The sequence below is a fragment of the Lutjanus erythropterus genome, chromosome 11 (assembly GCF_056507025.1).
Source record: "Lutjanus erythropterus isolate fLutEry1 chromosome 11, fLutEry1.hap2, whole genome shotgun sequence".
Lineage (NCBI taxonomy): Eukaryota > Metazoa > Chordata > Actinopteri > Lutjaniformes > Lutjanidae > Lutjanus > Lutjanus erythropterus.
In genome coordinates, this window is record NC_139327.1 from 16104033 (window position 1) to 16118686 (window position 14654).

General features: G+C 38.9%; 1 protein-coding gene across 2 annotated transcripts in view; it reads left to right on the forward strand.

Moving 5' to 3' along the window:
* LOC146318805 (cell adhesion molecule DSCAML1-like) overlaps positions 1–8903 on the forward strand; it is a 77515-nt gene extending 68612 nt beyond the window's left edge. For both annotated transcript variants that reach the window (XM_084730959.1, XM_084730960.1), the window contains exons 22-33: positions 640–757; positions 896–1059; positions 1170–1268; positions 1573–1761; positions 2730–3017; positions 3138–3293; positions 3415–3445; positions 3603–3721; positions 3848–4000; positions 4569–4769; positions 5358–5669; positions 7200–8903. In XM_084730959.1, coding sequence (XP_084587085.1) covers positions 640–757; positions 896–1059; positions 1170–1268; positions 1573–1761; positions 2730–3017; positions 3138–3293; positions 3415–3445; positions 3603–3721; positions 3848–4000; positions 4569–4769; positions 5358–5669; positions 7200–7633 — 2264 coding nt within the window. In that variant the 3' untranslated portion in view covers positions 7634–8903. The remainder of the gene's footprint in view (positions 1–639; positions 758–895; positions 1060–1169; positions 1269–1572; positions 1762–2729; positions 3018–3137; positions 3294–3414; positions 3446–3602; positions 3722–3847; positions 4001–4568; positions 4770–5357; positions 5670–7199) is intronic.
* The last annotated feature ends 5751 nt before the right edge of the window (positions 8904–14654 follow it).

Consider the following 14654-nt stretch of genomic DNA (forward strand, 5'->3'; position numbering starts at 1 on the left):
CATTACAAAATATTTATTTTTGATTTTGGGTCGAACTGCCCCTTTTAAATAAAGTGAAATAGTGTACTGGGTAAATTACATAGCCATTTATTAGATGAACCTTGGTTTGTATCAGTGACAGAAATAACTTTGTAACTAATTTTGTTCAGGTGAGGCAGTAAGAGAGGAATTGTTTGTTACTGGGCTGTCATTAGTCTTCTTAATGCTTCAGATACATCAAGAATAATTAATACATGCTCTGGTTGTAGCAGAGTATTTATAATTGCAAGGTGAGTACACTACTGAGGGTTCAACTGAGAGCACACTTGCAAATAAAACTAACCAACTTGTCATGGTCTGCCATGTATTTTGTTTACTTTTGGAACACTTTGAGGTCAGAAGTTAGTAATTTTCAGCTGGAAACGTCCGACCTCGAACTGTCCTGAACGCAGCAATGAAAAAGAGTTGACTCTGAGGAATGGCATTTATTAACTATGGGTGATATGTTTGGGTATATACTGTATATTTGTGTCTATGAAGTATTTGAAATTGTGAAAGGCAGACTCTGGCATTGTTTGACCACTGAAGCAATTTTTGTTTTGTTTTCTATCATAACCTACGTGTCAAAGATTCAGTTTATTCACTTTATTTTTCATGCAGTCCCCGCAAAGATTCTGTCCTTCGGGGGCACGGTGACCACACCCTGGATGAAAGAAGTGCGTCTGCCCTGCAGCTCAGTGGGAGAACCCGCCCCCACAATTAAATGGACCAAAGACAGGTCAGAGCTCATCATATACCATTTATGTCAGTGTCATGACTCATCCAGACAGATGCTGCTGCTGCTTGTAAGAGAGAAAAATAACTCTGCTTACTCTGGGATGAGATTAACGTCTGTAACCTGTCTGTTCTTCGCCAGTGATGACTCTGCCATTCCAGTGACAGCTGACAGCCAGAGGCAGATTTTATCCAATGGCACACTGGTGCTACGGTCAGTCAAAGCAGAGGATTCTGGGTACTACACCTGTACGGCCACCAACACTCTAGGCTTTGACACCATCATAGTCAATCTAGTGGTGCAAGGTAAGAGAAAACAGATGATGGGTTTGAGTGAAACTGACCAGTGGAGAACTTGTTTGAATCACAATGTTTCTGCTCTGCTGTTGAGTCACTGTCTCTGTTTGTACGTCCAGTTCCTCCTGATCAGCCTCGTCTGACCGTCTCCACTACCTCCACCTCCTCCATCACCCTAGCATGGATCCCTGGGGACAATGGGGGAAGCTCCATCAGAGGTACGCTCCTGACCTCAGAAACACCTGCCCACCATGCAGCTGTCTCATGACAAAATATCCTTGAACATATAGCTTCTTTTGTAACAGATCTTTTTATGCTCCACATATACAGTGTAAACAAGTTTTCTGATTAAGAAGTAGTCAAACTAGAACTCATTGTAGCTGATTGTTGCCCCCTGGTGCCCAACTAATGTAATAGCAGCAGCAAGGGCCCTCCACAAGCCCTGTCTTCTTGGATTTACTGTATAGTAGTTGATCTCAATTATTTATTTTTAACATAAAGCTATTTTGTGTGGTTGTGCAGGATTTGTGCTGCAGTATTCAGTGGACAACACAGAGGAGTGGAGGGATGTGTTCATCAGCTCCAGTGAACGATCCTTCAGGTTGGACAATCTGCGCTGTGGAACCTGGTACAAGGTCAAGTTGGCCGCCAAGAACAGCGTGGGTTCAGGACGCATCAGTGAAATCATTGAGGCCAAGACTCATGGAAGAGGTGAGGGGTGGGGAAAAAGTGTTGTAGACAGTGGTGGAAGAGTACTCAGGTCTTTTACTTAAGTAAAAATAATACCACAGGGTAAAATAAAACAAAAAATCACTAATTTCTCATTTCAGATGTATCAGGATTAAATCTAAATTTAAGTTTGTGTAGTTTTCTTTACTTTTCTTTACTGACAAATGTTACATTCAGATTCTGTTCTCTTGTCCATCCTTTTTGAAATTTGTTTCAAGGCAATATGAATTATGTTTTGCTGTGATGTGAAAGTAATCATAATGTTTGTTTACAATAACTTGCTGACAAAAAATCCCAGTGTCATGTACATACAATCTAAAGGCAGCAGGATGTTTTCATGATGAATGAGTAACATCCCATTCATCTAAAATGCATGCTTATGCTTTACCCAAAACTAGCAGTTAGTTCGACCAGCAGTAAGATGTCTAGCAAAGTAACACAATACACAAAATAAACACAGTAGGATCATCGGGCTGGAGCACCATATTTAACCTTAAATCTTTAAACATTACAATTACAGCTGAAAATGACAACAGTAATAAACAAATTTACAGATTTTACCCATATCTGCAATTCAAATCAGCTCCTAGCTGTCTACCCAGAAGTGACTATTGTTGTTAGCGCGACGCTACGTTGGTTTGGTCTATTAAATGAGATCAAATCCAAGTCTCTACATGGAAATATTCACAATTAATTATCCAATAAATGTTGTCATCAACTTCTCTTCTCTTACAATACATCAACTAAGGTCGTGTATTTAGGGAAAACTCTGTGATAACCACTCAAAAAAAAAATCATGAATTAAATCCTGTAAAGTAGTACCTATACTAACAGTATTCTTCCCAGATGTTAAAACATTAATAGATCAAAATAAATACACCAAATTATAAATAAACCACATTATCTTTCTAATATCCTGTTGCTCTGTGTCTTTGCACTCTTCTCCACAGAACCAGTGTTCAATAAAGATCAGCCGCTTCTCACCCACATCAACTCCACGCATGCAGGGCTCAACCTGCAGGGCTGGACCAGCGGCGGCTGTCCCATCACTGACCTCATGCTGGACTTCAGGCCCAAAGGTACCTGGGCCTGGCAGAGCCTCAAGGCCAACTCCACCACTCAGCTGTTCCTCAGCGAGCTGCGCGAGGCCACGTGGTATGAGCTCAAGATGAAGGCCTGCAACAGCGCTGGGTGCGGCAATCAGAGCTCCCAGTTTGCCACCACTGACTATGATGGCAGTGAGTGTCTTCTGCATCTCTGTCTGTCCATCATGTTTCAGTCATCAATACCTAAATTTCTGGTAATATTAGGTAATATTTTAGTAATAATATTTTCTTCCCTCTTCCTACTCCCTGCAGGTACAATCCCTCCCATAAAATCAGCTCGTGGAGAAGGGGATGATGTGAAGAAGCTGTTCTCCATCGGCTCTCCCGTCATCCTGGTTACTCTGGGTGTTGCTTTGCTCTTCATTATCCGCAAGAAACGCAAGGAGAAGAGGCTTAAACGACTTAGAGGTGAGAGAAAGAAAAGGAGGGTTGAGAGATCTGCACTATTGTGTAATGGATTAATGTAACACAGAGAAACGATTATCTTCACAGCCAGCTGTAATCTAATTAAGATATTGTCTTCTTATAGATGCTAAGAGCCTTGCTGAGATGCTTATCAGGTAAGAGCCAGCTGCAGTGACCTGAGCTTTCATGACTACTGTGCAGAGGAGTAATATTTCATGAAAGTCAACCTCATATTTTTGGAAAACCTTATAAGAGACACCAGTCTACATAACTATTTGTGTCATTTCCATGTGTGTATGTATGTGTGTGCAGCAAGAACAATCGTAGTATAGACACTCCAGTGAAGGGCCCTCCTCAAGGACCGAGGCTCCACATTGACATCCCACGTGTTCAGCTACTCATCGAGGACAAAGAAGGCATCAAACAGATAGGCATGTGGCTGCACTCAACAACGAAAACACAAATATCGCTTATTTGTGTCATTTTTAGTAGCTTTTATCAGTTTATTAGTTGTTTTTGTTTGTATAACTGTTGTATTTTCTCATCTCTTCCAACAGGGGAGGACAAGGCGGCGGTGCCAGTGACAGACACAGAGTTCAGCCAATCAGTAAATCCGCAGAACTTCTGTACAGGCGTGTCTCTGCACCACCAAGCCCTCATTCAGAATTCAGGGCCTTTGATTGACATGTCAGACATCCGCCCAGGCACAAGTGAGTTTTTCTTTTCAAATTAGTGTTTTTGGTGAAAATTTCTCAGCTCTTGAAGGGATAGTTCAGATATCAAATATCACTGTTCCTTGCTCAACCAGACTCCTTTTGCAAAAATATTTTGCCCCCAATCAACACGGAAGTTGCCGTACTACTGCTGCCTCAATCTGTCAGTCACACAAAGATACCAACTAACAGATCGATGCAGTTATTGACCAATGACTCCTGTGTTCTGTGAGGTAAAATTACTGATTTTATTTGGATGGTTTGGAGAAACCAATATTTGGCTTAATGGCAGTTTGCTGTCAAAACCACCAGCTAGTGTAGGTTATACATTGGCTATTGATAAGTACCTCATACAACTTGATTTTGAATAATCCAGACTATCCCTTTAAAGTGACAAAACATGAGAAGGTAAATCCCAGTAAAGCTTTGATCTCTCATCCACTTCACTTCACTACATGAAGATGAGACAGTTAAGACAGTATCTAGTCTTCTTTATGATCAATACATGGATACCCATAGTCTTTGTGCTGCAGAGCTGTTCTCTGATCGATGTGACCTCTCTCAGATCCCGTGTCCAGGAAGAGTATAAAATCAGCCCACAGCTCCAGGAACAGATACTCAAGCCAGTGGACACTAAGTCGGCCGAGTCAGAGTCAGTCGACGGCCTCAGCGCGAACTCTGACCTCAGACTGGCGTACGATGGGCTCTCATGGCATCACGGCTACTGAGAGCGACAGCTACAGTGCCAGCCTCTCACAAGACACAGGTGAGACAGTCCCAGCCAGTACCACTGACACAGTGACACTGCTACTTATATGTGCTGCTCTTTCTTTAATGCCATTTCCAGGTTTTACACCAAGAAGCATTTCTTTAATGAAAGTAATGAAAAGTCTTAAGTTTTGTTATCAAATTAAAATCCAGTCTAGAGGCATTTGAACAGAAGAAAGAAGAAAGTAAAAAATAGAATGCATTAAAAGTGCAGCAGTGTGAAGCAAAGTGCAAAAGTGCAAAAACTATTTTAGGGTTCTATAAGGAAAGTCGTAGCTCGTAGCCACTTAAAGGCTAAAGAGAAGAGGTAAGTTTTTAGCTTTCTTTTGAAAATATTTAGCGAGCTGCCTTCCCTGATATCTGTAGGTAGTTTTTGTCAAGTGAACAAGTGAGTTAGCAATGTAACCCATGAAGGGCTTTGTATATAAGGAGGGTAAGAATGTATTTAAATGTTCTAAAACAACATATATTTCTCACAACACCAAAAGTCTGTCATGGGTCAGTACATCTTCCTTTTCTAAATAGAGAATATAACTTTGCCACTGTAAGTGAACTATCTAACTCTGGAAGTGATTTATTTTTACAGATAAGGGTCGGAACAGCATGGTGTCAACAGAGAGCGCCTCCTCCACCTACGAGGAGCTGGCGCGGGCCTACGAGCACGCCAAGCTGGAGGAGCACCTGCAGCACGCCAAGTTCACCATTACAGAGTGCTTCATCTCCGACAGCTCATCTGACCAAATGACCACAGGTACCAACGACCCGGCAGACAGCATGACCTCCCTCAGCACGCCATCTGAACCAGGCATCTGCCGCTTCACTGCCTCACCGCCCAAACCGCAGGACTACGATCGCGGTAAAAATGTGGCTGTGCCCATTCCTCACCGCGCTAACAAAAGTAAGTATTAAGGAAGATGACAGCCAGGTAGAGACTATTCTGCATTAATACCTGCTTTTTCTTGATTTAGCACATTTGATAAAATATTCTTCATTCAGTTCACATGTAGTGCTGCATATTGTTATAGTTAAGACATTCAATATAGACCACAGAATCTTAATTCTTCTACCTTTTAATTGTGACTCAACAATACCCTGAAACACAAGACTGACAGTAAAGTATACTTTCTGAAAGGATGTGACAAAGATCATCTCGAAAATCCTGGGTTCTTGCATCCGAACAACATTCACATCCCTCTGTCTTTGCCATATTCCTGACAGGCTGAGATAAGATATTACTGGCATCAAGAAAAAGGCCATTGCAAAAAAACGTCTTCAGAAAAACTGCCACACTACAGGCCTTTTTTTCAGTATTGTTAAACACATAAGAAACTAAACTAGAATAGATGACATACTCCATACAACTCCCAAAACATTTGGGAGAAAAACGGTGGGGAAAATGTTGTGTTTATTTTGCCAATGAGACAGAGGTTTCATAATTATTGTGTGTATCATGTGTGATGTTCTGTTTCAAATCGGACAAATTAGACTTTTTTATTTTTTATTTTCCCATTATCCCAGGATCTCACACCTTTTTCTATCCTGGTCTTTATTTATCTATTTTTTTCTTACTGTTATATTATAATGTGACCATATTGCACGGAAAAAGCACAATGACAATGCTGGAATAGAAGCCAAACAGATATTACCAAACAGAAATATGTTGATTATGCAATAATTTGGCAGATGAACAGATAAATCCATTGAAGACCAGGCAATGACACGGTCATTATAAAGTTAAATCAAAATGGTTAAACCACTGAATATTTATGTGCAGACAGTTGACTTGGATGAGTAAAGCTCCACGAGGAGCCAAGGACTCCTGGATTATGTGCCTAAGCAATTAGTTTCTGGCTACATACACCAAGAATCAAATTAAAACATGAGTTATAAGGATGATGATGATGATACTTTATTGTCAGCCTAATTTTTAATGCATCCCAGCAGATCTATTTGCAACATCAAAGTAAAGGAAAAAAGAACACAATAAACAAGGAACAAAAATTACAGAATTTTAGAATTGACTTGTGTTCAGCGTTTTAAAATAGTGGAACCTTGTATCTCCAGTTTGTTGGTAACAATTTGTATCAGTGTTCAGGACATGGGTGGAGTTAGAAACAATGACCAGCCTTAATATGTTACTATAGTAGGCTGATTGATGAAGTGTCTCAAGGGGCTGGTGTACAATCTTTGAGCAGATTTTCATTTGGTGGAGCAGTTTTGATTTCAGAGTAGTGGACAAACACTTGCACTGTACAGCATCCTTAATCACATAAGTGAAAAACAACACACTGTGGGAAAAAAGCACAGGTCATATTTATTTATATATTATATTTCCATTTGGAAATAATGAATTTAAGCAATTAAAAATGACACAAATGTTGTTTTTTTTAAATTCATCATGTCTGGACTCTTGTCTTGCCTCTCTCAGGTGAATTCTGCAACCTTCCCCTCTACATGAAGACAGACCCATTCTTCCGCAAGCAAGGGGAGCTGCACGACCCGTGCCCGGCTGTGCCACCACGGGAAGCTTCAATCCGCAGCCTAACGCAGCGGGCGTATCACACCCAGGGCCGTCACAAGACTCTAGACCCTGCCAAGCAGCAGGCCCTGACGCTGGGCCACTCTGGGCTGGGCAGCTTGGGCGCGAGCTCAGGCACCGCCACCCTGCCCCAGAGGACTCTCACCATGCCCAGCTCCAACACCGCAGCAACAGCTTCCACTTCCAGCACGAGCAGCAACCCCACCAACAGTAACAAGGTCGGGGGCTCCAGAGACTCGCTGCTCGAGAGCAGCTCCTCCGCACTGGGGAGACTGCAGAAACAGAGTGTTGGGGCCTACTCCAAGTCGTACACGCTGGTGTAGTCGGCTCTCTTGCACAGACTTGCATTGCTGTCCCACTCCTCAGCCAGCCCCACTCTGGTACTCTTCAGTCTGGGCCAGAAAGGGCACGCAAACATCTTTGTTTAAACCCAACTAATGGTGAACTGCCCAGCGTTCTGTCTAATTTTCCTTGGGATAGGTGTTCTCTCAGACAGAGACCCAGCTAACCCTTCTTTTCATGTTCACCTGGGACTCTATAAAAGAATTACTAACTCCGACTAACAGTTCCAGCCGGCTGGTGCTCCGCTCCACTCACTTCTCGCGGGACTTGCACAGCGAAAAACCCAGGAAGCGATTCTGTGGTCATTTGGAAATATTGACTATAACCGAGGAGCTGAAAGCTCTGTGTTTATGATGATGAAGACTACGATAGCCAGTATGAAGCTGTGTGGCCATCCTGTCTCTCATACGCACACACACATACTGACCCCACTTAGTTTGAGTATTATTGTCAATTTGCAGGACTTCCAGTTAAGTTCCCCTATTCTTACTGTATCTTTCACCCTCTATGTGTCTCTTAAAGTCCCAAATAGCTATTGGCAGATTTTCTCTTAACGGTGAGTCCAAAAGAATTGATTCAGGTTCACTTCCAAGCATAAAATTTATATCACATCAATGTTCCACACACATCTCTCTCTCCAGCTGAACAGTGTTGAACTTTTCAATCAAATCACGACAACCCAAATGAAGCAGCTATAATTTCTCACATTACAAATAGAGAATATTTGGTATTATAAAGAATTTTACATATATATTTCTATGTAGGTATATTATTGACATTTAAGTGAAATTATGACAAAGTATAAATTGTATGTACTACAATAGTGTAGTAGTATATACAGCAATTTAATGTTAATGTCAAATTAAAGAATGAGACAATCGCTCAATCATGAAATTTAAAAAAATATACAAGAAATTTAAAAAAGGTTGGACTAAAGAAAGAAAAAGTTTAGTATATAATAATATACGGGATGTTCTGTATGTTTCTGTATGTAGACCGACTAAGAGAAGAGTGTTTCACTCCTGTATTTACAGAGAGCGGCCTGTTCCAAGCCCCATGGTGAGATGGGAAAAGCAAGATAGGCTAATTTAGTTTTAAGTTCCTGAAAAGGCCAGCTGGCTGGGTGAACTTAAAATAGTCTACCTGGTTTGCAGCGCCTGCTTTGCCGGGTGTGTTCAGTGGAAACAATCATGGCAAGAAAGCCTTCTGTAATATTATTTAAGTCTGCTCATGAGGATAAAAGCTCTTTGACTTTTTTCTTGGAAATTTGTTAGTTTTTCTAAATTTAATTTACCACTTAAACTCTGAGAATATCCACTTAATAATCTAGACAGTATCTGAGTTTTTTCCCATAAAGATTTGAGGTTTTTCTCTAAAATTGACCACTTTAATTCAAGTTTTTTTTCTTGTAGATTTACGAGGTTTTTCTTGAAACTTTATGACCGTAATATCTCAGAGAATATCCAAGTTTTTTTGTCATAAATTTACCACTGTAACCTTTGAATATCAACCCTCTCCCCCAGACCCCTTTTTGTTTTTTAACCTAGTGGCCCTAATGCGCTGTTGTATGTTACAGACTTGAGTTACAATAACAGAATTAAGTCTTCTGCCACACGTACAGTAACACACCCGACCGTCTGCTCAGCCAGCCTTGCTGTCACTCAGCCGATCTTTGCTCTTCAAAGAAACAGATTTAAGTAACTGAAGGAATCCCAGTCATGATGTGAATGAAGTAAAATAATATAATGTTGAGCGATGTTATATGTCAGGGAGTTCAGTTTTGAAAATTATATATGTTCACACAATTGATATCTTTGTTGTTGCCCTGTCTGAAGTACTGTATATGTCCCACTTTCTTTATCTCCACCCCGTCCATCTTGTTCTAATGTACATTCACACACGAACCTATTGGAATGTTTTCTGAAGCATCTCCATGATAGTGTTTTGTGGTTTATATTTATTTATCCGTTTGCTTTGTTTGTTTAGGGGAGGGGGTATCTGTTAGTCTGTTGATTTTGATTTATAATATTCATCTCCATTTGTTTTTGGGGTTTTGTCAAAATCTTTGGTTCCAGGGGCCAAACAGTACTAAAGTATGTGGCCTGTGGCTCAAACCAGTTCAGCCAAGTGAAATCAGGGACTCGTAGCTCTTTTGGTCACACAAACTACTGTTGTGTATATACCGGACTGGAGTCGGTCTGTAGACCTGAAGCATTCAGACTCCCGCCCTTTTCCCCCGTTCAGATAAATTAAAGTAAAAATTCACCACCCTAAACATACTAGACCCATCATCTCTACCTTTGTCAGTGTTGTTTATAGATTAAGTCTTGTACATAAACACAGTTTTGTATGAAGAGCTATTTTCGTCAGAATAAATCAGGGGACACATCAGGGTTGAATGCCCCAATTTCAAAATTGAAATAGTATCAAAAATAAAATATTTTACTTCTGAAATGGGCAAAAAACATTTTTCTTTCCCTTTATGTTTTTGATACTAATTTGTTGACTTTTTATTCTTTTTTAAGGGTCTTTTGATGTCGTCATTTGTCCTATTTACTTTTTTTATTATTATTTTGTATTTTGTTCATCCTCAAAAAAATCATTGCATGCTTGCTAAAAGGGAAAAATTGAAGGAAAAAATGTATGAAAATCAAAAACAAAACAAAAAAAAAAATGTTGAGGGTATCCCAAACATTTGTTTGAGTTGCTTGTTATAGCAATTGCTTGTGTTCAAAAGTACATTTTCTATGAAAAGAAAGCAAAAACTAAAAAGATCATTCTAACACCTTGTGCAATAAAGCTATCTTTCATACGTCACGGCTTCTGTCATTCCCAACAGGTTTGTTTACATATTGTCTAAACATTTTTCAACTGACATTCATACTGACTTAATGGATCGGTGTGTAGAATTTGCTGCCATCTAGCAGTGAGTTTGCGGATTGCAAAGACGCCACGTCACTCTCCCCTTCCAAGCACATGGGAGAACCTGTGGCCACAAAACATGCATAAGTCCATATCTAGGGTGTTTGATTTGTCCATCTTGGGCTACTGTAGAAACACAGTGGTGCAGCGTGGCGGTCTCCAAGACCTGCACCTTCTGTAGATATAAATGTCTCATTCTAAGGTGACAAAAACACAACAGTTCTTATTTTCGGCTGATTGTACACCAATGAAAATATACTTAGGAAAATTATATTAAATTTCTGCCATATTCTGCCAATAAATCATTCACTGGACTTTTAACAGATAAATGTTGAAACACATGATTACTCCAAAACTGACTCTAAATCTAATCTAAAAATAGATTATTGGTATTGATATTTACATTCAGTATTCTACATAAAGTTTGGGTTCTTTGACGAATAGATATAATATAATATAGAGAATATTGGTACAAAGTAAGAAGATATGAAGTTAGTGATTAAGAGTAATCTGGGAAATTAAAAATAATTTCTGCTATAGGTATTTTTAACAGTACCTATTCTAATATTTCATGGTTCAGTCTGACCATAGATCATAGATTAGTTCAGTCAGACCATACCTTTTCTTTTGACATGAAATAGTAAAGACGTACATGAGGGAAGTTAGCTGTTTTAACCCAAACCATGATCTCTCATTAATCTAACCAAATAGTTCTAGTGTCTGAACTGAACCAAAGTGCAGCTGAAAATAAATAAAAAATATGAAAAAAAATAAAATAAACGGATGAATATATAAAAAAAGAAGATAAGTTTCTTGTGGGAGCTGAGCCCCAGTCAGCAGTCCTGTGCTAAATCCAATCTTCCACCACAACCTACACTCTTTATACTATGTCACCTGACCTCCTAAAGCCTTCCTAAAGGGCTTTCGGGAAAAATTTCTGAGGGTTTTTTCTCTCATGTGCTGTAAACACAGGTGCTACCAATGCAATAAGGTTCTGTTCCATTCAGGTTAAACAGAGTCAGGGGCCTGCTGCTGTGTAAGCTGGACATCTTTGATGCTGATTCACTAGAAAGGCTATGATACCACATGTTTGCCCGACTATTTCGTATCAATATGGCTGCCATGAAGAACGTCTATCACTAAGCAATAAAACTATACATTTTGAGGAAGATGTGGTAATGAGCATTTTATAGCATTAATAACAATCCTGAATGTCACCGAGGACAGCAGTGGAACAGTTTCACTGCAGACATTTTAACATGTCATATCAGAGAACTCACAGGCGTATTAATGATTGTTTCATTTGACTTGGGGAAAGTCCTAATATCATGCGTGCTGGTTCACTGTCACTGTTAGCCAGATACTTCATGTTTTTTTGGCTGCTCAGTCAAAATGTCTGCTGTGCAACCAGTCCATTCAGTCCAGAAACTGTCCTATTCTCACTCTGAGTACCTCAAGTGTCAACATCCATGAAAAGCCAAATAAGCTACAGTCACACTCAACCTGAGTCACACTCCTCATTCTGTCAAATGTGTTGAATTTATTACACATTTATTTATTACATTTATCTTCAATCTGAACTCGACACCATCTTTCTCACAAACTAAGGTGTTTATAATTTCAGGCCGGAGAGTTTCTCAGTACACAGTTATATATCTTAAACATAAGAGAAAACACTCGCAACAATACAATTGAATTCACACCAAAGAGTCACACAGATTATATTATATTATATGACAATATTAATTCCTCTGAATGACCTTATTCACAGATAACCAACAATGTACAAAAGACATGTACATTTTTATTTCAATCAAAACATAGAAGTGGGCGATACAAGGAATTAGTCAGACGTACGATTTCATGTGTGAAAATATGTGTACAATATGTCTGGACTGGAAAAACTACACAGCGTGTGTCAACACAGGTAGTGAGCATAGAGTGGACAGGTTGGCAGCAGCCCTAAATAATTTGTTAGAAATTCATGGCACCAGATATCAGATTGATTTCAGTGATGCATATGAACAGACAGCAGTCATCAGACAACGTATTATGAGAATGAACACAATTAACTCACAGTCATATCTGAAATATAAAAGGGGACAATAAGGAATACAACTTTTTCACAGCAGCCATTTTGACATGAAACAGACGAATGAACACAGGTGTTTCCATTGGTACTAATTAAGGTTCCATTCAGGTCAAACAGAATCTGAAAAGCTTCCCGTTTTAACATCCTGGGAACGTGCAACATTCAATTAACATTCCCAGACCACAAAACTACATTCCCAGAAGGTTTTGGGAACCAAATTTTGTGAGCTGGGTAGTTTCATGCATCTGAGGGGAATTACTGATTTATTTTATTTTGCATCATTGTGCGCTGCCTTCCTAACATCAAGACATATTTAAAGATAGAGGGACAAGATCTGGGAAATTAAAAATAATTTGTACCATAGGTCTTTTTAATAGTACCTATTCTAATATTACATGGTTCAGTATGACTGTAGACCTTTTCTTTACAGCCTTTTTGACATGAAATAGTAAACTCACACGGGGGAAATTAGCCTTCAGGGCTTTCTGGCAGGAAGACGGTCTTACACATGGTTAAGGGTCTATTTTAACCCAAACCATGATCTTTCATTAACCTAAGCAAGTAGTTTTGGTTTCAGAAGTGAACCAAACTGCAACTGAAAATAATTAAAAACATTTTTAAAAATTAAAATAAATATAAAAAGTTAAGATGAGTTTCTTGTGGGAGCAGAACCTCAGAGAATGTTCAAGTAACCTTCCTGGAACATTCAACTAACATTCAACACATAAAAGAGACAATTCTTTGGTGTCTCCATCAATGCATGTCACACACACAGACGTTCAAGACGAATATGATATAAGAGACGTAACAAGACAAACAGACGGAGACTCAGCTTCAGAGAAAAGGTGAGATCTTTGATACTTTCTACTCTTATACTTTGAACACATTTCAAGCCTGTAGCTTTTCACTTTTACTTGAGAAAAGAAATCAAAAAAGCACACAAGTATCTGTACTTCTACGTGAGTACAGAATGAGTGTACTTTTGCCATCTCTGCTGTAATTATTGATAACACCTGTGCTTACCCTGCTACTTCATCTCAATGTGGCAGCTGTGAAAATACAGAATGCCTTTTGAGTTCATATTAAATGAATAGATAAATAAATAAATAAATAAATATGCCCGTGAAATAAATAAATATGACATTAGGAAATAAAAGTATGTGAAAAAAAAGTAGTTATTTGAAAAATATATGCATCAATAAATAAAAACCTACAGTATATTTAATTATTGAACTAAATTACCTAATTTATGTATATTTACATTTACCCCTATATTTATTGCCTCATTCCTCTATTTCAGGATTCATTTTATATCCATATTTAGCCATATTTATTCAGTTATTTATTGAACTATATTGACTCATTTATATATGTATATTTGCATTTATTGATATATATATATATTGCTTTTTTATTTTTGTTTTTTTCTCATATCATTATTTATTTACTATTGATTAAAGAGTCACGATTACAGAGTCACGAAACTTTTGAATCAAATGACTCATGATAATGCAGACAGACACCCACCTCCTCTGAGCTCTACAGCTATGTAGCCACAAGATGGCGTTATAACATCATAATGCCAGCGCTCATCCACACAGGTTAACAGATACTGTGACGAAAGTATTGTACCAAAAGAGAGCAGTCAGTCATGACGGATATGCTGTGAATAATTGATGCTTTTCAGAGTCACCTGCACCACTGTCTAAATACTCCAGACTCTAGTTACTACAGCAGAGCGCTCTCTCTCTCTCTGTGTGTGTGTGTGTGTGTGTGTGTGTGTGTGTGTGTGTAGGATTAAGCTTGTTTATTAGAGGGATGCTTCATAGCTGAGTTAAAAAGTCTGCTTTACACAGACTAATCTTTTAGGACAGGCATTATATGACCTGACCTCACAAAACCTCAACAGAAACTCTGTTCAAGTCTAATAAATATGTCATGTATAACATATCAAAAGTCTAAAGAAATGACATAGAGTTGTCTGCAGT